The sequence below is a fragment of the Scomber scombrus genome, chromosome 9 (genome assembly GCF_963691925.1).
Source record: "Scomber scombrus chromosome 9, fScoSco1.1, whole genome shotgun sequence".
NCBI classification, from domain to species: domain Eukaryota; kingdom Metazoa; phylum Chordata; class Actinopteri; order Scombriformes; family Scombridae; genus Scomber; species Scomber scombrus.
The window spans coordinates 3,057,461-3,083,890 of record NC_084978.1 but is presented as its reverse complement, the minus strand read 5'-3'; the positions used below and the strand labels follow the sequence as shown (position 1 = coordinate 3,083,890).

The 26,430-nt window shown below is 38.1% G+C and overlaps 1 protein-coding gene across 1 annotated transcript in view; it reads right to left on the bottom strand.

The window, feature by feature from the left end:
* Positions 1-26,197, bottom strand: part of shtn3 (shootin 3) — a 50,998-nt gene extending 24,801 nt beyond the window's left edge. The window contains exons 1-2 of the mRNA XM_062426195.1: positions 26,126-26,197; positions 17,950-18,010 (exon numbers count right to left, since the gene is read on the bottom strand). Coding sequence (XP_062282179.1) covers positions 17,950-18,010; positions 26,126-26,197 — 133 coding nt within the window. The remainder of the gene's footprint in view (positions 1-17,949; positions 18,011-26,125) is intronic.
* Between the last annotated feature and the right edge of the window lie 233 nt (positions 26,198-26,430).

Below are 26,430 nucleotides of genomic sequence, written 5' to 3'. Positions count from 1 at the left end.
ATTACAGAACCAAACTGTATCTGTGTCATGGAGGCCTTCAGGACCACAGAGCCTATTATGTCTCAGCCTCGCGTGGATCTCAGGTGGACTGTCGTCTGCTCGCAGGCTACATGACTAATGCTTCTCTGTCTGATGATGCAGCCCCGACACAAAGCAATTAGTCCCACACACACACACACACACACACCAGCAGGGCTTTGTGTGTAGTTGGTGTGTGTAGATGCATTATGTGGGGATGCTTTTAGACAGCGGTCTCTCTCTCTTTCTCTCTTTAAGACATCACAGTGCGACTGCAGACCAACCAGCAGCTCATATATTGATCTGATTTCTGAAACACAGAGCTCTGACTTCATTTAAAGCTTTATATATACATTTGTTAGAAGTACACAGATTCAAATCCATTACTTCCTTTTCCGCTAACAATAAAGGCTTGATCCTTTTTTTTATTTTAACTGCAGAGCACCTCCGACCAACGCTGCACGATCCTCCTAATGTGTTATTTCAATACTGCAAAGCGCTTTTATTCTGCATCAATACACAGAATGACTGTGAGAGGTTTCTCATCGGTTCTCATGTTTTATGTAACATTGGACCATTATATCATGACCTTAATATAGTTATTTTAATCATAAAAAATAAAGAATAAACTCTCTCTGCTCTCTGAAAGCTTCATTAAGGATTAATCATGTTTATCTGTGACTGATGAGCTCTTTATGAATGATTTGTGGTTCCATGTGTGTGTCCATATGAACATTAAAGAGGATTTCCTCACTGTAATCATTCCTTCTGTTCATACTGATTATTAAAAGATCTTTAAATGTGATTTCAGTGTAAGTGATGGAGCCCCAAAACCTCAGTGTCCAGGAGAAGGTACTGTACAGTTTCTTTAACATGCAATTTCTTTATCTGGGGGGATTTCAAGATCCTGTAAACTCTGCAAATGTAGATATATAAACTATGTACCATATATTTAAATATGTGTGCACAAATGGATTATATGTTAAGCTTGGCTGAAGTGTTATACAGTCTTTGTTTGTTGGGTTGCACAGAGATTGTTGATGCATCTTGACTGAGATTTTGATTCTCATGTAAGGTATAGTCTTTGCATGACCATTCCTTTTGTGTTGTACTCTTACCAAACTACATGAGGGGAAAAAAAGTCCCTGATCATTGGACGATAGCAAGAACATGAACACATGGGAAGAAGATACTGAAGCCCCTAGAAAGTGCATCAGACTCTGAAGCCAATTTGACATATTGACAAACCATTTATTTACAACTTCCTGTCATTACATGATTCACACTGTCCCTAAAGGCATGTTTTTCTGCACACAATCATTGGGAAAAAGAGCAGCTGTAAAACGGAGGAAGAATTTGATCCATACAGTCCAATAACCAAGGGTGTAACTTTGGTTTTCTGCCATAACATTTTTCGATTTGAATCCCATTTCCTGTATTTTATACATACATTTAGGGAGTAAGGTGATACAAAATACAGGGAATAATGAAGTTGGTCGTAATGATATATTCCACCAGAAGGTATATAGGCTTGTATCACCTACCTAGACTCGTAAAATCTAGGCTGGATTATCTCAGAGATGCCAAAGTCTCTTTAAAATACAGTTTCAGAATTTATGAAAATGTAATAAAGGCAGATTTCACTGTTTTTTCCCCCCATATGTAGACCACTTTAGACCATGCAGGAATAGATTAAAAACAATGATTGTGCATGGAGATGACAGAGACTGATTAAAAAATAATAATAAACACATTTGAAAGTGGGGGGATTTTGAAAAGTTGGAGTAGCATGTCCCTCCTGCCAATAACATCTGGAAAGTCTAAAAGATCCCTACAAATATGAATGATTTTAACCTAACATTAAAGTGAGCAGAGAGCCAACAGGAAGTTAAGTTGGCTCGGCAAGAGCTGGAGGTGCTGAAAAAGGACTCCAGTGATCTATGGAGCCAAAACCACAGGAAGCATGTAGAAACCTGCAGAATCCAGTTCTCCTTAATGCATCCAAATGGGCCCAAATGGGTCTCAGTGCGACTGTTATTGGTCTGCAGCCGAGTACGATTGCTGTGTTCAAATCTGCCCGAATCGTACCGAGTGGGGAAAACGAATATCAGTCTGATATGTTTGCCAAGTGAAATATCTCAAATGTCACTAAAGGGCCAAAAGTTGGGTATAGATAAAAAAGAAGAGCTTTAGCCGCTGTAGATATTTAACCAAGTGACCTTTGAAATCCTTGATGGTGTTTGTCTCTGAGCGTGATGCCAGAGAGGCTCCGGGTTTGGGTGAGGAAAAGACGAGCAAAGAAATCTGAGAGTATGATATCAGAGAGAAGGAGGACAGGGAGGGCTGCCGGATCTATTTTTAATCCCCTCATTCAATGTTTAATGCTTGTGGATGGGCTTTGGTGGTGTGATTCCCTCCCAGCAAGAGACTCATTTAAACCCCCAGCGCTCTCAGGGCTCCGTTCAATCGCTTTAACCACCGTTTCAACCCACATGCCACGGCGGATCGTCCTCTGCTCGGCTGCACTGCAGTTCAACTGCGGCTCAGACACAACACGGGAGGCAGCGGAGGAGAGAAGAGAGGCTCATACTCTGCTATTTATAGTCCTATTTTTTATATTTTACTGGGTTTTTAAAGCTGGTGTCATCACAGGGGAACACTGATGAGCTGATGTGTCACATGATCATTATTTTACCCTTTCCTAGGACTTAAACTAGTATTTTTCTTTATTTAAAATGCTATTTGATGCATGATTTATTTGAAATGTTGTACATAATCGCATGAACTTGTATGTGTTTATGATGTTATGACTAATGTCGTGTCCTGCCAGAAGATATCTTGCTGCATTTTTGATGTTCAATACACAGCAGAGGCATAAAAAGCACATGACAAATAAAGAATTAACCAACTAACTAATTAATTGATGACCTCGGTTCAGGAACTATAATCGCCACCCAATTCTGATTCAGATACATCTGCTGTTGTGTTCGCTGGCAGCTGTTGTTTAGAGAAGCATTTGACCGCCGCAGATAGCAACAGAAAAAGATGACATGAGATTGACGCAGTTGTGCAGTTTGTTGCGAATCCGCTTAGAGAAATAACAAATCTGTCGATCACATGTTAACTAAAGAGAAACATTAAACATTCTGACATCAGGCAGACACCAAAAAGAAGAAAAGTTCCACTTATGATGCTCTTATTCCAACAAATAAGCTTTTACATTAGGTCGTTCATATTGTAATATTGCATGTCTATATATGTAAATGTTTTAGTTTTTTTAATGGTAACATCTATTAATGTTTAGCTTGACCTCTTATCTTAACCCTAACCTTGTTCTTGTTCTTCTAATGTTTATCCCTCTCTATCTTACTGAGTTCTTCTTCCATCCATACTTTGAGCCTTTTCTCCTTGGATGAGAGTTTATCTTCCATTCTGTGTTTAATATCCAGCTACAATAAAGCTACAGTATACTAAACACTAGCGATTGGTGCATTGCAGCAAACACCTGCATCAGCATCAGGAGTCTCTTGTTACACTGTACGATTATTAGAAAGTAATGGACACCTATCAGCCAATCACAACATCTCAGTGAGAGTGATATCAATGTATATATTTGATGTGCAAACTAGAAGATAAAGAATTAACCCTCCTTCTTCTTTATAAATCAAACTTTTAGGGAGCTCTGAACTTTCTTCCAGAGCTCTTAAAGCCATGCAATGAAACTTTAGTCTCCTTCATGAGTTACAGTTTGTCCTTTAGGTTTCTGTCACCCTTCAGAAGAAACTGTTCTGGGTCACTAACTCCTCCGACTTCCAGGGCACTGTAAGATAACCGACGCGCCTTTAAAACCTGTAATGATCTGACAGACTAACAACAGAGTGCTGCTTTTGTTTTTCAGCAGCGAGCCAGAGCAGAGAAAAGCCTCTTTAGTGACAACGCATGTTATTAACAGCTGATCTGGAGGATTAGCCAACGGTAAGCACATTCATCATGAGTAATGGTTAAATCCTCACAGAGTGTTAAAACAGGGTTGAAACGCTGGTCAAACAATGATCACAAGCCAACATCCGACCAGTCCGAACCAATACACAAACCTTTTCTTTCATGATCGATGCATTTATGTAAAATGATGCATTCTGGGGCTAAAAAAGTCAGTTTGCTGCTCGACATACAAAGGATTTATAACAAAAAGCAGAGTATTAATGCCAGTGAGGTATAAGCTGAAACACTAACCCGAAGCTAAGCTGTGAACAATAGGTGGACTAATGCTGTGATGCTGCCTTCAAGTGCTTCTCGTAAGCTTCTGCTTGAGAGGTTCAGAGTGGTAAATATGATTTGTTCTGCATTTGAGGGCCGTGGATGGAGAAACATACAACAAGGACATCTAAACACTAAAACTACACTGTTTTACTCTTACATACTGTTCATTTTTACACTTTTTCTTTGAGCCTGAGATTGTATGTCTTCACCTAATGTGACCTGGTATATACAAAAAAAGATATATTTGACACATCCAAAATTACAAGAATGTTCATTTTTCACATTTAATTTAATTTTTTGAAATAACTCATGTTTTATGTAACACTGGACCATAATATAGTGTATTTTATATAATCATAGAACTAACTGATGAGCTCTTTATGAATGATTTGTGGTTCAGAAGTTTAGTATAGAGACTAATTATGTGAGGAAATACTGTGATAAGTGAGAATATGAACACTATGTGAAGGTTAAAGACAGATTTCTATCTTTATAAATACCTAAATGAATATCTATATTTGACTTTCTGTAATTTCCCAGCTTGGGATCAATAAAGTAAGAGAAAAAAAGGCCAAGATCCATTGAGTTATGTATTTATATTGACTGGATATAAATATCATGTCTTGAACTCCCATCTGGTTCAACTAATGGAGGCAAAAGTTGAATTTTATGCAGGTCCTCTTGTGTTTTTTATGTTTCTTTGACTTTTAGCATCTTGGGACCATGTTTGAAATAAGTGTTTCCACTTTAACCTCCATATATACACAGCATATCGATACCTTATTAGTCCCTGAGGGGAAGCTGCATTACTACAGCAGCTCACACATAACAGCACAACGACTTCAACGATGTGCTCATAAACAACTAAATATTACCAGTCAGGAGGAAAATAAAGATAAGAAGCAATAAGTAGAATTAGCAGCCACATTAGATAGGAGTGACTCATTAATCGTTATAGATTATATCAGTGATGACGGAGAAGACATCAGAGGAAAGTGCAACGATCGAAGGACGGGAGGAAATATGAAACATGTTGTAACTTAAACCCCTAAATGAACTTTCCATCTGTTGTAAACAAACATTTGATGCCACATTAAAGGTAATTTGAAGATTATATTTACAATGTTTTTCCTGCTATCCCGCTGGTAATGCACTAATCTAAGAAGATGTATATACATAACTTAATAATCACAATGAACTCTTTTCTGATTCATTCATCCATCCTGACGTCGTGATTTCTGTCCAATGAGTGACTGATGTAATATCATTTTCAGTCAACAAACAGCATGCAATAGTTGTTGCTATAAGCAGATGACTTTATGGGTTTCTATGAATGATACTCAAAGAAATATGCAGATTTAACCTTTGTGTCGTCCTCCCGGGTCAAATTGACCCCGTCTGTTTTGACTGTTCCTTCCTTCCTCCCTTCCTCCCTCCTTCTCTCTTTCTTTCCTTCCTTCCTCCATACCCCTTTCTTCCTTCCTTCTGTCCTTCCTTCCTCCCTTCCTCTCTCCTTCCTTCCTCCCTCCTTTCCTTTCCTTCCTTCTTCCTTCCTCCCTTGCTTTCCTTCTTTCCTCACTCCTTTCCTTCCTCATTCCTCTGTTCCTTCCTTGACTCGAAGACAACAGGAGGGTTAAGAGGTTTTTGTTATTTCTGTAAATCAACCTATAAATCCTGAAACATCAAATAATTGCCAGAAGATACTAATTCTTTGAACCTGGAGTTTATTGGACCTTCTGACAAGTAATTAAAAAACAATTAATTAAATAAGATTTTGCATCTATGAGTTTAGTTTTGTATCATATTTGATACACTGGGACAATTTTTCATAACATGTTTTTTTTAAACACACAAAAACATATTGAATACAACATTTCCTGCATAAAGTGCATATCACCACCTTCAATCTATTTTATGCATGATAATAATATATAATGCATTAAATGGAATAAAAATGAAACTTGACAGATTTACAGATAAATTACTTGACCTGCTGAATCTCATTTGATACACATATTTTCAACAGGAATTTACCATAAAATAAGCTACAATATATTTAGTATTCAACATTGCATTGGTTTATCTATGTGCTGCATGTATCTGATTGTAAACATCAGGTTATTGAGGGAAAAAATATGAGGCTGATGATTTAGAAATTCTCTAAAACTCATGTATCAAATATGATTCACCTGGCATTAAAGGGTTAAAACAACTTGTACGGCTGCTTTGTGTGTTTGTCGCCATTTTTCTGTCACAAATTAAAATATAATAGATTCATAATTTTTCAAGTCCACCTTAAAAGAATAAGTCACCACAACTCAACATCTAAAGTAGACACCAATGGACCAATGACGTCGTCTATATAAGGTGTTTCCATAGTTCCCATTTGGGTGTATTAACTAGATAAATATGCTATTTCTATAAATCAATATCACAGTTTTCCAAGTATTGAAAGATAGATTCATACTTTTTCAAGTCTAACTTAAAATAATTTAGTCACCACAACTCAATGACTGACATAGACGCCAATGGACTGATGATTAATATATAAGGTGACAAGTTCCCACACTTTTTAGGTATCAGGTTGGGTGTATTAACTACATAGATACAGATGCAAAAACCTGGACTTTCCTGCAGAAGTCCACAGTTCTCGTCTTGTTTCCTGACTGCAGTTTTTAACTGCGAGTCGGGTCAGTTTTTAACCCAAACCACAATCTTTCCCCAAGCATGTGTTTTTTTGTGTGAGAACATGTTGGTAATTACAGTATTTCCAGGAGCACTTCGGTGCAGGGAAAGTGCTGCCACAGGCTTTTATCTAAGTGCAGTAGACTGAATAAGTAGGCTGCGTGAGCTAACAGTGCTACAGGCTATCGGTTTTATAAAGCTGAGTGGTATCACAGTTAGCTTCCAGCTTCCTAAGACTCCTCCGAGAGAAAATATATACTTTGGAGAATATGTACTTTCATCTAATAGAAACTAAGGGTATTTATTCATATCTTTAATATTTTTTGGAGCATGAATGTACCTCTCTCTCTCTCTCTCTCTCTCTCTCTCTCTCTCTCTCTCTCTCTCTCTCACTCGCTCTCTCTTTCTGTGTTTTTTGTCATCTTGATTCCTCTTCTTCGATTTTGAGGTGGGATATTTTTATAAATTTCCCTGGAGGATGTCTTTGCATTGCATCTTTTTGTCCAGTTTCTTATCATTCTGAAACCCACCCAAACATATTCCCCCTGCTCTGCATTTGATTTGAAATTCAAGATTTTTTGGCTGCTATTAAAATCTCATCCTGAGAGACACTGAGCTCCTTTTGCAAACGACTTGGTCTGCTGCACGTGTTTAATACAAAGCATAAATTACAGACTGCGAGACATCCGCTCCGCCTGCATCCGAGCAGATGAAAATCTCATGAACGAGCAGTTACAGCTGTGAGGAAGAGGCAAAGACAGATTCCTACTTTAACATAAAGAGCTACGACGTTGAAGACCAACAAAAGATCCTCGAAACTGAGATTCAAAGAAACCTTTTTGTAGACTTTATTCTATCAGTGTTTTACCTCAAAGATTAAAGTCAGTTTCTATATTTACATTTTTTGCTTTTTCTTTCAATCAACTACCTTCCCGCATTTAAAAATGATGGTTGCATTAATATGAGAAAGGTAGCGTCTTCCTACACTGAGTATTGGAGAGGCGAGAGGATCAAACATTACAGTCTTACTAATTATAACAGAAGTAAATCATGTGACGTTATTATACAGCAACAAACTCCTTGTAAGGAGTTCAGGGAGGATGCATCAGTCAACAAAACATCATATTTTGGAGCATATGGATAGTCGAGTGGTTAAAGTGCGTGCCACAGTATTGCAGCATCCCTGGTTCAAATATTGCATTTCCTGTTGACCTCAATGCTACTAAAGTACTTACAAATAAAGGCAAAAAAGCCCCAAAATAAATCTTAAAAAACCCAAAACATCATATTTTGAATTAAAGAGATCACTGTTTCATTACTGTTTCAAACCAATAAGTCCATCAGCTTAGTCATGACTGTTATTTTAACCCAAACTATGAACTCTTCTAAGCTGCCTAAGTGTTTTTTTTGTGCTTAAACCTCACCAGACCTTAATCATAATGTTGCCACATTATCAAATATATTTATTTTTAACAGTGATTTGTAAGAGAAATGATGTCGACCTGCTGATCCAGGCTGGTCCAATCAGAAAACACTTCCATGAGTCCCTAACCCAAAGGAGTGCATGAACCTATCACATATTCAGTTGTTTAATACGGTAGACTTGTTGGCAGTGGAAGATCTCATTTTATATGATTATTTAATGATGACAGAATAAGTTTTGGGGTTTTTAAAGCTTTGCATGTGAGCATATGAGCATAATATATTAGCATTTAGCTCAGAGCTGAGGCTGACAGGAGTTAGCAGATCTAGAGAAGACTGCTCCAATCAGATAAAAAACAAAACTGACCTTTTCTTTAACTTCCTAAAATAGCAATTTTCTGATGAGTGACCTTTTGTGACTTTTTTTGCAACAAATGCCAGAGTAGCATGACTGAATGTTGACTAATACTAAACTTACTGGATGGTTTTGGGGACAAAAGCCTCAGATCAAGACACCAGAGCCTTTCTATGTGTGCAGTATATCTCTTATAAAACATTTAATTAGTAGTTTAGTGACTTAAAGTTAACCAAACCATAGAAGATTTAAACATTTATCTGAAGCTTAAATGAGGCTTCATCAGTGTGAGTTAGTCATATCAAGTGATATCTGACACATTTACAGTGTTTTTAGCATCAGATTCCCTCTTAGTGTTTCCCTGTTGAGCTGTGGTGTAACCATAGTAACACAAAGACTTTGCTACTAAAAACACTGTAACGTTGAAACATAGAAGATGAAGATGAAGACTCCTCTCCTCCTTTCTTTCTGTCTTTCTTTCATCCTTTCCTTCTTTCTTTCCTCATCTAACTCCTTTTTCTTTTCTTTCTTTCTTTCCTCATCTTCCTCTTTTTTCGTTCTGTTTCCTTCTCTTTCCTCATCTTCTTCATCTTCCTCATTTTTCTTTCTTTCCTTTCTTTCCTTCCTTCTTTCGTTCCTCATCGTCTTCCCTTTTCTTTCTTTCTTTCTTTCTTTCTTACCTCATCTTACTCCTTTTTTTCCCTTCCTTCTCTTTCCTCATCTTCTTCATCTTCCTCATTTTTCTTTCTTTCCTTTCTTCTTTTTCTTTCCTTCCTTCCTTCTTTCGTTCCTCATTGTCCTCCCTTTTCTTTATTTCTTTCTTTCTTACCTCATCTTACTCCTCCTCCTTTCTTTCTTTCTTTCCTCATCTTACTCCTTTTTTCCCCTTTCTTCTCTTTCCTCATCTTCTTAATCGTCCTCCTTTTACTTTCTTTCCTTTCTTTCTTTCCTTCCTTCTTTCATTCCTCATCATCCTCCCTTTTCTTTCTTTCTTTCCTCATCTTACTCCTCCTCCTCTCTTTTTTCTTTCTTTCTTTCCTTATCTTACTCCTCCTCCTCTCTTTTTTTCTTTCTTTCTTTCCTTCTTTCTTTCCTGAGAGGGACTTTGGTACTAAAAACACTGTAACGTTGAAACGTAGAAGATGAAGATGAAGACTCCTCTCCTCCTTTCTTTGTCTTTCTTTCATCCTTTCCTTCTTTCTTTCCTCATCTAACTCCTTTTTCTTTTCTTTCTTTCTTTCCTCATCTTCCTCTTTTTTCGTTCTGTTTCCTTCTCTTTCCTCATCTTCTTCATCTTCCTCATTTTTCTTTCTTTCCTTTCTTTCCTTCCTTCTTTCATTCCTCATCGTCTTCCCTTTTCTTTCTTTCTTTCTTTCTTACCTCATCTTACTCCTTTTTTTCCCTTCCTTCTCTTTCCTCATCTTCTTCATCTTCCTCCTTTTTCTTTCTTTCCTTTCTTTCTTTCTTTCTTTCTTTCCTTCCTTCTTTCGTTCCTCATTATCCTCCCTTTTCTTTCTTTCTTTCCTCATCTTACTCCTCCTCCTCTCTTTTTTCTTTCTTTCTTTCTTTCCTTCTTTCTTTCCTCAGAGGGACTTTGGTACTAAAAACACTGTAACGTTGAAACATAGAAGATGAAGATTTGACTCATTTGGACGACTGAAGCTTCATATTAGCTTCAGATTAAACTTTTAAATAATTTTTTTTTGCACAGAAGGACGACTGTGGATTTTGTCCATCATGAGTAATAGTGAACCTTTTCCTCTGTACACTATCAGTCCAGCTTTAGGGCAGAAATGTGACCCTTAAACATCCTGAGATCCTTCAATGAACCTTTTTAGATCTGCAGGATTCAGCAGGAACAGCTTCCATAGACAGTTAATGTTGGGATTGAGCTTTAATTTTGCACATTATGTAGAGTTAGAAGCTACATATACTCTGTTGATTATCGGCTGATATATCTATCAGAATCTTATTACTCCATAATATCCGTATTAACCCCTAAAATCCAGTATTCAGGCTCTATTCTGTGTTTCCTCTTAGTGTTTCCCTGTTGAGCTGTGGTCGAAGTATAGTAACAAAAAGACTTTGCTACTAAAAACACTGTAACGTTGAAACATAGAAGATGAAGATTTGACTCATCTGGACGACTGAAGCTTCATATTAGCTTCAGATTAAACTTTTCTTTGCACACTTCCATTGAAAGTGCATTATGAAGGGATCTTCTAATGGTCAGTATGAACAGGAGGAATGATTACAGCAAGAAAAACAGGTTTTAATATAAATTTAAGCTCCTGACTGTTATTTAAAAACCCAGATGTATCACAGATTAACTTCACTGTCAGTGTGATCATGATTGTACTCGTCCATCACCGATAAGCGAGTGTATTACCTCACAGCGAGTCACAGGTCAGGTCATGTTTTCACTGTTTTATAGACCGTTAATCTGTGCTGAACTCCCTCAGTCTGGCCTTTCAGATTCAAACCAGCCTCAAATCAAGTACCTGCAGGCCAGCCGAGCTCACCTCATTAAAGCCATTAACATGTGGCCATCAAATATGGAGTAGCAGGTAGAAAGGCCTTTTGAAAGGGTCACAATGGATAAAGAGTTAGGCAGGAGTGGTAACCCTCCTCCTTCCTTCCCTCTCTCTCTCTCTCTCTCTTACACTCACACACTCATCATCCTTCCCCCATTTTCTGCTGCTGAATAATTCATAGCATGAGATTTTAATAATTCACGGGAATAACATGACAAGAGCGACTGCTGTCTGCTCAGGGGAGAAGCGGTGAATGAATAAATGAGTGAATGAATGAAAGACTGAGCGTAAGAAGTGATGGCACCCGTTAATGAAAAGGCAGATTAGAGTTGGTTTTTTTGCTGACTGTGAGGATTTGATGTCCAGTTTTACAGCTTCAGATGAGTTTTTGACATGTTTCTGACACTGGATTTAAGGTTTGAGTTGACTAAGAGACTCAAGGATCTTAGTTGTCCTTCTTATAGTTTGATTTTGGCTTTTTAATAGAAGTTTAGTACATGTCCCTCTCTGACAATCAGAGGATTTCCAACATTTTCATCACTAAAAAACTAAAAAGCATCCCAACAAATAAGCTCAGTTTCACAATTCACTTCCAACTCTCATTAAAAATGTAAATCTAGAGGCATCCAGGTGGCCTAAGGGTCTCATTATGTAACCTCAACGTCCCGCCTTGGACCTTTGTTCTACGTCATCCCTCCTTTCCCTCCAATCATATCCTGACATCTTTCTATTGTCCCTCTCAAATAAAAAGCTACATCTAAAATTTAACATTTGTGTCGTCCGTCTGTTTTGACTGTTCCTTCTTTCTTCCCTTCCTTCCTTCCATCTGTCCTTCCTCCCTCCCTCCTTCTCTCTTTAGTTCCTCCCTCTCTTTTTCCTCCCTTCCTTCCTTCCATCTGTCCTTCCTCCCTCCCTCCCTCCTTCTCTTTAGTTCCGTCCTCTCTTTTTCCTTCCTTCCTTCCTTCCTTCCTTCCTTCCCTCCCTCCCTTCATTCCTTCCCTCCTTCCTTCCTTCCTTCTTTCCTTCCATCCTCCCTCTTTTCCTTTCTCCCTCCCTCCGTCCTTCCTTCTTTTGTCCGTCCTTCCTTCCTTCCTTTCCTTCCTCCCTCCTTTCCTTCCTCCCTTCCATCCTTCCTTCCTCCCTCCTTTCCTTCCCTCTTCCTCCCTTCCATCCTTCCTTCCTCCCTCCTTTCCTTCCTTCTTCCTCCCTTCCATCCATCCTTCCTCCCTCCTTTCCTTCCCTCTTCCTCCTTTCCTTCCCTCTTCCTCCCTTCCTTCCTTGACTCGAGGACAACAGGAGGGTTAAACCTTCAGAATCGCTGATCAGTGCTGACAGAACTCACTCTAAACTCTAAACCAAACATATTGTGTATATTTGCCTTTATTTATCACAGCAGTTCTGTTTATGAAAGACAATACTTCCTCTATTCCAGTAATAGCAGTGTGAGTAAGACTTTATTGGACACTTCACTATGAAATGTGATGAAGGGTACAAGAAAACATCTCCTAGACATATCGATTTGTTTCTCTTCTTTCAGCTCTTGTTTGTTTTCATGCATTTTACCATCATCACTGCCATTCAGTAGACAGTCAGATATACCTTTTTTATCCACTTTAACCTTTGTATTACTACTTATCATCCTAATTACACTCTCATTGTAAAGCTCCTGAAGAAATCTAAACTGTATAAATCTAAACTTTACAAGGTAAGTCGCACTAGATGGGAGATAAACACCTCAGAATAATAGTCTATAGCTCACTACTGGAGGTTTGTATTAAATGCTAACATCATGCTGATATGCCCAAAATGACAATGTTAACACGTTTAATGTTTGTGCTCGGTTCCCCATTTTAGTTTTGCATGAGGTAATTGGCACTAAAAACAAAGTACAGCTGAAGCAGATGGGACTTTCATTAGTTCTGGACTAATTGACGTTTTGACCTGATGATGGAGGATAGAGGAAAAGTTAAAAGATAACCAAAATTAATGCATATGAGTCCAGAAGGGAACATGCATCCATTCAGTAGTTGTTAAAACATCACACTCAAAATCTGAACCTCAGGGTAGCGATAGAGGGAAAGTTAGAGGATCACCAAAGTCAATAGGCTCATGACAATCCATTCATTAGTTGTTGAGATATTTCAGTCCGAACCAAAGCGGAGGACCAACAGACTAACATCCAATAAATCCATACAACCACTAACATGACTAAAACCAACATAAACTAGAAGTCTTCATCTGATTTATGTCATAATAAACTATTTAAACTCTGTATCAGTTAGTCTTTACAGGATTATCCAACGAAGAGGCTTATAGGCTTTAATGATTACTAATGGTTGATTACCCATGCAGAGCAAAGGTTGTTTGTTTAAGCATTCATTCTGAGTTACAGCGGAGCCATCGTAATCCTACTAACCTTTCTAATGGTTATCCCTAAAGATTATCATCTAGAAAAGAAAGTTTGGTTATGTTAACCCCTTACATACTGTTCATGGTCAAATCTGACCCATTTTTACATCTGAGAGCTGTAAAAACACCATATACACATGTCTACGAGCTGGACTTTTCGTAATGTGAGCCATAAAATATAAAAAGTAGAAATAAAGTGCATCATATTTTACATTTTCTGTGCAGCTGGTACACATTTTGATATATGCAAATGTACAAATTTTACCTGTGTTGATTAAAAAAAATTCAAAAATCAACATTCAAACATATTTTATTCATCATATTCTATAAAATGCTCTCCTGGACCATAAAATAAGGATTGTGAATGTCTTAATCAAACACTTATTAATGACTGATGAGGAATTTATGCATGTTAATCTAACTATGAGTCAGAATATGAACACTATGTAAAGGGTTAAAGCACAGATACCCAAGATAAAGGTTAAAAGACTACAAACAAACCTTTCATCCACCTCCAACCATAAAGCACTCTGTCACTGTCTTGTCTTAATGTTCAGATCAGGATCAGAGTAAAAGAAACAATAGAAACATCACACCGAGGTGGAGCTGCAGGTGGAGGCTGCAGGTGGAGCTGCAGGTGGAGGCTGCGTCGTTGGTCTCCTGTTACCTTCTGAACAATAACTGCTCCCTGAACAGGTGAGCACCAAACCTGACATCACTGATCTCTACTCCTGTCTTTCTCCCATCAGAAGTAATGCAAATGATATCACCATCATGTGTGAAAAGACCATGATTTTTGCTGTATTATATTTGTATTTACTTTATATGGGACTTTACCTCAAGCTTAACTTCAAAACTATAGTTTGTTATATATTTACTTATGTTTAGGTCCCCATATTCACATGCATAAGCAGTCTACACACTGTTAGTTAATTAATAAATGGTTTAGAAAATGCTATAAAGTAGTTATAAGCAGATATAAGTGTTTATTAATGTATTTGTTAACAACTATAACTCCTCCTCTATAGGCACATATATATTGATGCTGATAATAAAAACAGATATTGACTGATAATATAGTAAAAAAAAGTTGTAATAAAACAAAATATATCTTAATAATAGGAGAAGTTTCAATTGCTGAGAAATACTGAACATTTATAAACACTTAGACTGCACTTATATCTTCTTATAACTACATTATAATGTGTTATAAACCATTTATTACATGTTTATACACAGCTTATAAATGATAAATATTGGGACTTAAAGTTAACTAAAACATTTGAGTTTCCATCCTGCAGCTATGAAAGTTGCAGCTATGAAACCTGCCTTAGCTGAATGATTTTACCCCTAATACATCACAGGAATATGCTATTAGATTATAATGAATTAAAGCTGTAAACATGCCGTCTATGTATTGTCTTACCTTGGTGGATAGTCATGACAGAAGCCAGAAGCCAGCAGCCGCAGCGTTATCAGCCAACAGTTAATGGCAGAAGTTCAGCTCAATCAGGAGGTTAAACTCCCAAACACACAAACGCTGACCTACAATTGGCTAACTAACCCCACGGTCGTCGTGGAAACGGGGGATACCGCCTCCTCCTCCCCTCCTCCTCTTAAACAACACACACCCATTCAGAGGGCAAGGTGTCGGTGATGTCATGTTTCAAGAGGTGAGGAGGAAAGGTGTGAGGGTTTGGGGGGGGGAGTGATGGTGTCGGCTGTCTGCTTTGTATGTTGGTGTGTGTGTGTGTGTGTGTGTGTGTGTGTGTGTGTGTGTGTGTGTGTGTGTGTGTGTGTGTGTGTGTGTGTGTGTTAGGGGTAAATTTACATTAAACCAGTTTCTTAGTACTTTTATCCCTTGTTTCTATCAGTAATAAAAACAATATACTTATAAATTAACAAAAGTCTGAGCAGTCCAACAGGTTGGAAACAAACCAAAAAGTTAAATCCAGATGATCTAAACCACTTTATATAGAGGTCAAACTGAAAGTGTTAGCACCTGAATTGTCTGTAATAATAGTTAAAGTAAGTGCACAACTATTGGAAGTAGAGTAGGCCAAACTCAAAGCAGGAGGATGATCTGTAAACTGTTATAGATATTTGGGTTATTGAGATTAAGATGAGATTAAACTGGAGAAGTGATACTACTTAAAGAAATGATGGACAAAACAATAAAAACAGGATGTATGTTGTAATTAACCCTAATTATCTTTTAAGTACTAACCACTGTCAAAGTTTCCACCAAAATAATAAAGATAATAAGACTTCTTCTGAAATCCAGAGCCAGCCATTCATTGTCATTACTACCAATGACCACAACATGAACTCACACCATCATAGATTCATGAACAGTAGTAAAGGCAACAGGAAAGCATCCCCCGCCCATATTTGTCTTTCTATTATGAATTCTTAACCCATTAAGGTTTACATTCATAAAACTTTCCCAAAGCATAGAAAAACATATTTTAAAGTCTGTGACATCATCCCAACGTAAAGTCTTTGGTCCGCGTGGGAAAAACACTTCTGCACACATTCAATGGGCTTCATGTTGCAGAACATATAAAACCTTTTGGACTATGCACCAGGTGTGCAGCTTTTATTCATGTGCATACAGTTCCTCAAACATGCATGACTAACATACTCACAATGACAACGCTAACATGCTGATGTTTAGTGTTTACTTTGGTTACCATCATAGCTTCTTAATAGCAACGTTTACTCATGAGCACTAAACACAAAGTAGAATTGAAGCTGTTGGGAATATCATTCATTTTGCAGATATTTGGGCATAAAGAAGATGAAGCTATGACGAAAAGTCAACGGAAAATTATTTAGATTCATCTTTTGGGGGCATGAATTTATGATATAGATTTAATGGGACTTCATCCAGTAGTTGTTGAGATATTTCACTCTGAGACAAAACATGTCAACCTTGTGGGGGTGCTGGAGGATAAGTCGAGGGATCATGAAGGTGTGAAAGATTCATCATCCAGAAACCTTAATCCTTACTGTTCGGTTCAAATTTGACCCACAATGAAACCACCCTAAATGACATTATTCAAGCCTGAATTCTCTCCTAATGTGAACCAGAATATACACAACTGGAAATATTACAAAATCATTTATTTAAATTATTGTGTGCAGCTGGGTAAATGTTGATTAATGGTTTTAATGGTTATAATGAAACCTGCCATTTAAATTGTGTTGCATCCTTCACTTTCATATAACTATAGCTGCCATGTTCTCTTGTTTAGAATAACATGAGATCATAATGTAATGTGATTGTGGATGTATTGTCTCTATAAATGAACTGATAAGATACATACATATAATCTGGTATAGGAATTAATTATAAAGGAAATACTATGTTGTAGATGTTGAGATATTTAACTAGATAGATGAACATTTTGACCTGCTGGCAGTGCTGGAAAAAATAGTCAGGGGATCAACAAAGGAAGAGGGATTCATTCATTGTGTGGGAATGTTGAGTTTCTGTATTCAGTTTCAAAGCAATCAATCCATCAATATTTCAGTCTCGACAACAAAGCGGTGGACCGACCAACCCACTGAAATTCCTACAGCCCTGCTTTAAGTGAGGCTAAAACATGTTTATATTATAATATAACAGGTGACAGTTAAGACACCATTCTTAAAAAAATGTTTATTTAATCAAATTGACCCCGTCTGTTTTGACTGTTCCTTCTTTCTTTCCTTCCTTCCTTCCGTCTGTCCTTCCTCCCTCCCTCCCTCCTTCTCTCTTTCTTTCCTTCCTCTCTCTTTCCTCCCTTCCTTCTTTCCTTCCTCCATCCTTCCTTCCCTCCCTCCTTCCTTCCTTTCCTTCCTCCTTTCTTTCTTCCCTCCCTCCTTCTCTCTTTCCTTCCTCCCCTTACCTTCTTTCTTTCCTCTGTCATTCCTTCCTTTCCTTCCTCCCTCCTTCCTTCCTTCCTTCCTTCCTTCCTTCCTTCCTTCCTTCCTTCCTTCCTTCCTTCCTTCCTTCCTTCCTTCCTTCCTTCCTTCCTTCCTTCCTTCCTCCATTCCTTCCTTCTTCCTCCCTTCCATCATTCCTTCCATCTTTCCTTCCTTCCTTCTTCCTCCCTTCGTTCCTTGACTCGAGGACAACAGGAGGGTTAAACAACTTCACGGTGCATGTTTGTCTGATCTATACTTTTAAAATAAAGTTATGTGTGTGTTTGCATGATGCTCGGTGATGATGGAGGAGTCTGAGGAGGGTAACGTACTGTTAGATAAGGCAGCAGGACTCACCTCTCTTGATGTGTTTGAGTTGTCTCTCGGCCTCGTCTCTCTCCTCCGTCAGTCTGTTGCACTGCAGGAGCAGACAGTAGGGTCAATGAGTGAGATCATGTTCCACAACACACTGAATATACAGTACAGGTCACTGATACCAGCAGCGTCCGGTTACACACACACACACACACACACAGTGAGTCAGACACAACCACAGGCTTTAGAGCAGTTTACACACTCCGCTGTTGCCTGAGCAGTTAAATCCCAAAACACTATAATCTGAAATGTATCGGTCCATATTTAAAACCTGCAGATGATGAACTATGGAGGCCGACTGGTGACTAACATTTTGATTGTTTATGCTCACAAATGTATCATTCATACATTTCAATTAAGCGTTTGTGCCCACAAATGAGTGCTTCCATCCCTCATATTAATAATTCATTATTATTATTATTGCTGTGTCCTCAAATGACTCAATTCATTTCCTTTAAAGTTATAATAGCAGGAGTCACTGAAGTTACAAGCTTTAGTCCTTTAAGCCTTCTTTAAAGTTTGGTAATGTAGTTTTTATTGAGATCATAATAAGAATACATTCATCAGCCTAGCAAATGTATGTAAAATCACATTAAAATCTAATTGATGGTCAATTTTCCACCAGAAGAAACAAATAAAAAGGGTTTCAGGTTTAAATAACTGTTTTTATTTTCTGTAAATCTATTTTATTTGGTATCACTCAGTGTCTATTTGCTCCAGAGCCCTTAATAGAACAATAACTTGCCATTGTCGCTAAGTGCTTGCTCATGTGGGAATGTTGTGTCTCTTTAAAATTAAAACCTGAAGAGTACGGTTTAGATACCTGCTCTATGTGTAAAGTGCCTTGAGATGACTTTGTTGTGATTTGGCGCTACAAATAAAGATTGATTGAGATTGATTGATAACACGTCCAATGAGGTGTCAGCCCACAAAGACCTCGGCCTCTCCTCCAGTCTGACCCGCCACACACATCAAACCCCTGACTCTGCACTGAATTATTAATACCAATAATTCAATGAATAAATTCAGAGCACATGCTACAGTATGAAAAATGTTCCCCTTAGTAGCAGCCGGGATCCGTGACCTACAGAGAGAAAGATTTCGTCTTCGGCTGACTCATAACTTCTAGAGCAGAGGTCTGACTTTAATTTAATGCCACCAGAATCTGAACTACAGAAAGAGACCTGAGGCATTTTTTAAGTTGCCAAATTTTCCTCTGATTTGCAGAACAATCAACTGTCTTCTTGTATGCTGCTTTCAGACCAAAGACCTTTAAACTGATTGCATACAAAAAAATCTAAAATGAACCTTTACATACTGTTCAGGGTGAAATTAGACTCTTTTTTTTTACATTTGAGAGCTGTAAAAACACCCTATACATATTTATTATTGCCTGACTTATGACTTGGAAATAAAATGCATATTTTTGTGTGTGTGTGTGCGTGTGCGTGTGTGCAGCTGATACACATTTTTTATATACGCAAATATACCGTTTTTAAAGGTCTGTATTTATATTTAAAATAGGGCTGGGCAATAAATCGATATTATAGTGATATCGTGATATTTTATAGATATCGTCTTAGATTTTGGATATCATAATATCGTGATATGGAATTATTTTAAAGGCTGCATTACAGTAAAAATGTCATTTTCTGAGCTAAACAGACTGTTCTATTATCTGCCTTCATCCACTTAGTCATTATATCCACATTACTGATGATTATTCATCAAAAATCTCATTGTGTAAATATTTTATGAAATAGCACCAATAGCCCTATAATATTGTCAGAATATCGATATTGAGGTATTTGGTCAAGAATATGGTGATATTTGATTGAGCCCATATCGCCCAGCCCTAATCCACAGTATACAAAAATGGAAATAAAATTCAAAAAACAATATTCAAATGTGTTCAAAAGTTCTCCTGGACCATAAATACTGTATTGTCTTTTTGTTCCCATAGAATGATTAATCAAGCATGTATTAATGACTCACGGTGAATTTATGAATGTGAATTGCTAAACAGAATTTAAACAGTATAAGGTTTAAATCCCAAGCATGACAATAAACCACCCACAACATCGCTGACTGTAGCTTTAATGGAGTGCAACCTCTGTCTATCTCGTTTTAAAGGTTCAAATGCTGCAAAGATTTGGGACATTTTTAAAGGCCAACACTTCAGTCTCAGGAGACTAAAGAAGTGCAGTGCAGGCAGATATCCTGCTCTCTATGTTCTCCATATAAATATTCATTTTTGCTTGATCCTGCTCCCCTGCTGAAGGCCGAACTGCCCCGTCTCCCATCGTCTCTGACACTGACTTTCACTCCCGATCACTTCTGATAACACACTGCCCTGCTCTACAAAAAGCTCTAAAAAAGGCTGTAATTTTCCCATATATACACACACACAGGCTCTGATCCCTTGCTGTGCTAAATTTAAGGGTGAGCAGCTGTGGAGAATCCTGGTTTTGGATGTTAGAGAGGATGAAACTTGGGCGGCAGCAGCAAACTGTAAATGTCACTGAGATTAACAACTACAAACCAACCTAAAACCTCCCAAAAAGTCGAGTTTTCTGCCTGACCAACTAACTCCTTGTGGTGATTTCTTCTTTTTAACTCACTGAGCAATTATTTATCATCCTCATCCCCCCTGTTTCCCCACTCTCTTTAAACTCAGGTTAACAATACAATGACATCATCTCATTTTTTAACTACTATCGAAGCCTCAGAGATCTACAGCGGCCGTCTCAATAACCACAGTCAATAATATAGCTGTATAGCTGCAGTGCTGCTGAGCTCACTGCACACGCTTCATTTAAAATGGTAATTGGAAGTCGTAAAGAATACAGTGACCTCCTGTGTAGCAACAATAACAGTCAGCGGGACAAAGAAGACTGTCTCTTTAGAGTCAAACAATCATCAGAAAGACACGATTGACTGTAAAAGCTACCGTTCATTATATCATTGTGCTCCTTGTTTATCTTTAACTGTGTTAGTTATTCTGCATTATGCTTCAACTGACCCAAATCTGATTCAGTTCCAGCTAAATCACGCAGGGCAAAATAAATCTACACTGATATTTTGCACGCAATGAATCTGCGTGTTGACCGACATCAATCCGACTTTTAGTCCAGAAGAATGAAGGAAGATATTGGAACTTATAAACTTTGTTCCACCATTGACTTTCATTTAATCTCATAGATAGAAGATAGATGGGACTACCACACTAATGGTGCTTTTCCACTACACAGTTCCAGCACGACTCGACTCGACACGGTTCCAGAACAGACCTTTTCCATTACAAAAAAGCACCTACTCAACGTGGGCGGGGTCGTCGTAGCACTTTTTGTCTCACACAAAGCAAGAAAATTGAGTCGTATGGCTGTAACGCTGTTGCCGGTATTTAAAAATGCTGGGTTTGATTCTTGTGTGGGACGGCTCATGACTCTTCCAGCAACAATTCTTCTGACCAATCAGTGGCCGGCAGTCTGTTGACGTCACATTTAGTACCGGCTCGGCTCACTTGGAACCTCACCAGAGCCGGTACTAAAAAAGTACCAGGTACCAGTTACTATCCCTAGTGGAGACCAAGTCGAGTCGAGCCGAGTTCAGTCGAGTCGTGCTGGAACTGTGTAGTGGAAAAGCCATAAAAGCAGTGTGTAGTCGAGCTCACATTTCAGATGTCTATGAGTTGTTAACAGCTCCACCAAATAGTGATTTTTCCCTCTAAACTTCTCACATGCTTTCATTTCAATAAATGTTCAAATGGTCCATTTTTCAGCCAAAATAAAAGATTAGAGAAAAAGAAAAAATCAGAACTTCTTTCCTCTCCCATTAATCATCTCACCACCCCTCACATGTATCTGCTGACCCTTTGGAGGGGCCCCATCCCTAGGTTGGGAACCACTGGACTAATACTGAAACCACATGGATTCAGACAGAAGGTAGACAGCAGACGGACAATCCCTTCTGGACAGCACGGGAAAAACAAACAGACAGCCTGACTGAATGGGACTCAGCCCAAAACGCTGAAGCAAATCTGTAAACAGGCGTTATTTTGATGAACTGACCACATTTGGGGAATTTAAATAGTTACTCTCTCGTCTGAAAAGATATGAAAAATTAACAAAGTGACATATTCTGGTTGGCCTGAATCCAGTAAAACTAGCTAACTGTATATAAAGTAGTGTAAACTAGCTCCACCTCCAGCAGCTACAACAGTAACATGCTGCTCTAACACTGATGCTTCACTATTAATAATCTAATGATGTCATAATAATAATATATCAGTCAGAGGACCAAACCACTACTTTACTGTAATACTGCATACTACATCACTCATAATACTGCAGTACTTTTACTGTAATACTGCATACTACATCACTCATAATACTGCAGTACTTTTACTGTAATACTGCATACTACATCGCTCATAATACTGCAGTACTTTTACTGTAATACTGCATACTACATCGCTCATAATACTGCAGTACTTTTACTGTAATACTGCATACTACATCGCTCATAATACTGCAGTACTTTTACTCAAGTAGGACTTTTAATGCAGGACTTTTACATGTTATATAGTATTTTTAAATTGTTATATTGGTACTTTTAACCTGAGTAAATGATCTGAGTACTTCCTCCATCACTGTTTTTTGGCATTTAATGAAATAAGTGATTGGCCTGATTGGTATTAAAGGTTAAACTTTGAAAAGGGCGTAACTGCGACAAAACTATCTTGATATTCAGAGATAAAAAGGACAAAAAGGACACTGAGCATCCCTCTCTCTCCATCCCTCTCTCTCTCTTTCTCTCTCTCTCCATCCCTCTCTCCATCTCTTCCTCTTTCCTCCAGCAGCAGGAAGCACTTGGCCCACTTTCCTCCCGGCTCTACCTGCAGTCTCACACACTGTCAGCTCAGATTTCCCTGAGGAGCACAGCGAGGGCAGCGAGTTCACCGGCAGACAGCAAGGCACTGCCGCTGCTGCTGCCAGGGTGACCGGTTCAATTCCCCCGCACTGCTCAAGAGAGTACAAAGATACGCAAGACTAAATCCAAACTGTACGGCAAGACATTTGCTGCATTTTAACGACAGCACACTTGGCAGGTAGCTTGTAGCTTTGACTCTTTTTTTTGTTTTCTTTGGTTCTGGTGGTGAACAATGACAGTCGATGCTTTGACATGCAGATTTGATACATTTAAGTTCTCAGTATTTGCTCGTTGGACGATAACAGGAAACAAGAAAGAGTAGTTTGTATTTTAATTTAACCCTTACATACTGTTCATGTTCTACACCCTTGCAGTATATTCTCCTCATAAAAAGTGTCTATACCAAATGTTGAACCACAGATGTGTTTAGAAAGCATCATTAGTCGATCTGACTGATCAATAAATGTGATTAAACCTTGATTCATGTCTCAGAGAGCAGAGAGAGTGTATTTTTTTTAGCTTTTACACCACTAAACATCTCCTATCACACAATATCATGTCCTATTTTACCTAAGACATGAAAATATAACATAGCAATAATGATGGAAATGTCTCTTTTTGGTAGTTTTGAGTCTCTTTAGTCACTCCATCTCATAGTTACTATGGTAACTAGATGGCAGCTGTTACTCAAACTAACTGTAGGTTGTTTTTAGTCATTGTTATGTCTCTTTTTGGTCATTTTTAGGTTTCTCAGTCAATTTGTGTCTCTTTTAGTCATTCTTCCATCTCTTTTTGGTGGTTAAATGTTATTTTATATGTAAAGTGAAAATGAGATATTTTAAAAATATTTAATTTTTTGTGCATTTTGGGCCACTTTAGGAAAAGTCATCAAATGTTATGCTAATATATTAGAAGAAAAATCTCTTTTTTTATACTTGTGTTGTGTTTTTAGACTAAATCAGTATTTCAAAAAGGTTTAATTAGATATATTATATTGCAGTTTGAATCTTGAATCTCACATTTGTTTGTTTTTTTGAAGATAGACACGTTATGTTTTCTGTCCACAGGTTTACAACTAAAGATAACTTTCATTATCAATTAAACTGCTAATTACTTTCTTGATTAATTGCTTTATTGTTTCATAAATTAAATGTCAGAAAGTAGTAAAAAATGCAAACAGTCTAAAACCCGAATATATTTATTTACTTACAAAGAAAATTGGAAACCTGGAATTGGACAATGTTTGGTATCCATGCTTAAAAATTCACTTTAATTATTAATCAATTATCATAAAGATTGCCAATTAACTTTTAATAGATCTGCTAAATTATTATTAAACTCATCATTTCAGCTTAACTCTCAATATTTTAAGATAAATTAGTCAAACCATCAAAATTTAAACATCTTGTCATCACAAAATAATCTCAATTGTAATGCTCACTTACTGGCTTTTATGGCTTTCAGCTGCATTTTAACAGTCTTCATTTGATTGAATGCAGTCGTGTCCCAGGTGTTACCACAAGACCTGAGTGTGTAAAACTTCAGTCACATGATAGCGTGTGACCATGGTGACCAGCTGCATGACAACACGCATGATTGAGCTCCAATTATCTGATGAAGACCGTGAAACCGGGTTGAAAGCTATAGTAAATGGACCATTGAGCCTTTATGCTAATGATTTTTTTTTAATAGCCATTGTCAAAGCATCATGGGAATTGTAGTTGTTGGATGCCAGTATGTGATATTCTGATTGGAGCAAAGAAATTAAGGCAATTAAGAAGCTAGGAGTCAAATTCCCAATGTAATTCAATGGGTGGAGCAGGGCGCTAGCACACTTTAATGGTTGGGGGTTCAATTCCCAGTAACTCTTTGATTAGAGCAAGGCACTTACACTGGTTAGAGCTCAAATTAACGTAATGCAATAGGTGGAGCGAGGCAGGGTTGCAAGCACAATTTCCTTTTTGCAGTTTAACTGGAGGCGCAAGGCACTGTGAGGGTTGGGGGTTCAGTTCCCAGTAACGTTTTGATTAGAGCAAGGCACTTACACTGGTTAGAGCTCAAATTAACGTAATGCAATAGGTGAAACAAGGCAGGGTTGTAAGCACAATTCCCTTTTTGTAATTTAACTGGAGGCGCAAGGCATTGTGATGGTTGGGGGTTCTGTTCCCCAGTGAATGAAGCAAGGCATTAATACTGACTGGAGCAAGGCATTAAGAGGTTATTGGTTTTATTCCCAATGTAATGCAATTGGTAGTGCAAGGTGGTCCCTTTCTGAATATGTAGATCAATGATTTGAAGCAAGGCATTTAACGGTTGGGGGTTTAATATCCAGTAACTCAGCCACAATAGAGCAAGGCAGACATTAACACTGATTCACTTCATGTGAATGGCAAGGCAGGGTTGCAAGTTGTATTCTCTCTTAAAAAGGTCAATGATGAGAGGGTTCACTTCCCAATTCCCTTTCAGTGAATGAAGCAAGGCACCAGCATTGACTGGTTTAAGGGTTTCATTTTGTCCTTATAGGTCAAAGGGTGGAGCCGGGTTGTGTGTTCAGTAGTCTCCCATGGCTTATTAAGTGAATAAGCCAGAGGAATGTAAGCAATGTAGTGCCTTTGAAAGGGGCTGAGGGGGGTTCAATCCCCACTATATTTAGATCTTTAGGGTTAAATCCTCTGCAAGATAAGAGATGAAGAGGCCTCACATAAACTAGTTCTGCTAAATATCAGCTCGAACCTGAGGCGAGGCTTTTTCATTGTGGCATGAAGTCATATTACAAGCTCAGAATCAGACTCTTTCTGTCTCCTCAGCATATTAAGGCTGTCTGTAAAAGAAAGAAAGATTAAAAAAAAAAAAAGACTAAAATCCGTTTAAAATCTGATGACTTGCTCTTAAACCCATCAGGAAAATGTCAACTCTGATGTAAAATTGAGGTGTAATTTCTCATCTGTGCTTTAATAGCGAAGAGAGCGACGAATTTTAGGGAGGGGTCCGGCTCTTTGATGTCTACAATAACCTCCAGGAGAAGCCGGCCGGCGAATTACACCGGCTGAAATTAGCCTGTAAAAAAAATGTCCCATCTGAACCGAAAAGACGCTTAAACATAATAGATTTTAACACATTTAGAGTGATGCACGTGCAGAATAAACTGGATTAAACGTTAAAAGAACAAACAAACGGGATGTGTGTATGTGTGTGTGGTTTTTTTTAAATATATATATAGGTTTACCTCTGTTTGCATGTGTGCGCCCGTCTCCTCCTCGCATCCCTCCATCTGCGCGGATGATGAGCAGGGGAGCATTTTCAAGAGAAGAGTGAAGCTGTATTCCCACTTTGTTTTCCTTCTGAGCAAATAAGGCGACTATTAAACAAAAAAAGAAGCAACTAATACACACAGAGGTCTATTCTAGCAGCACATGTCTGGATCTGAGCCCATTAGATTTTTTTTCTCCCCCCTTCCAAACACATGGGATGGAGAGCAGCTCTGTGCTGCTGCTGCTGCTGCTGCCGGCGGACAGGATCCTCCTCCTCCTC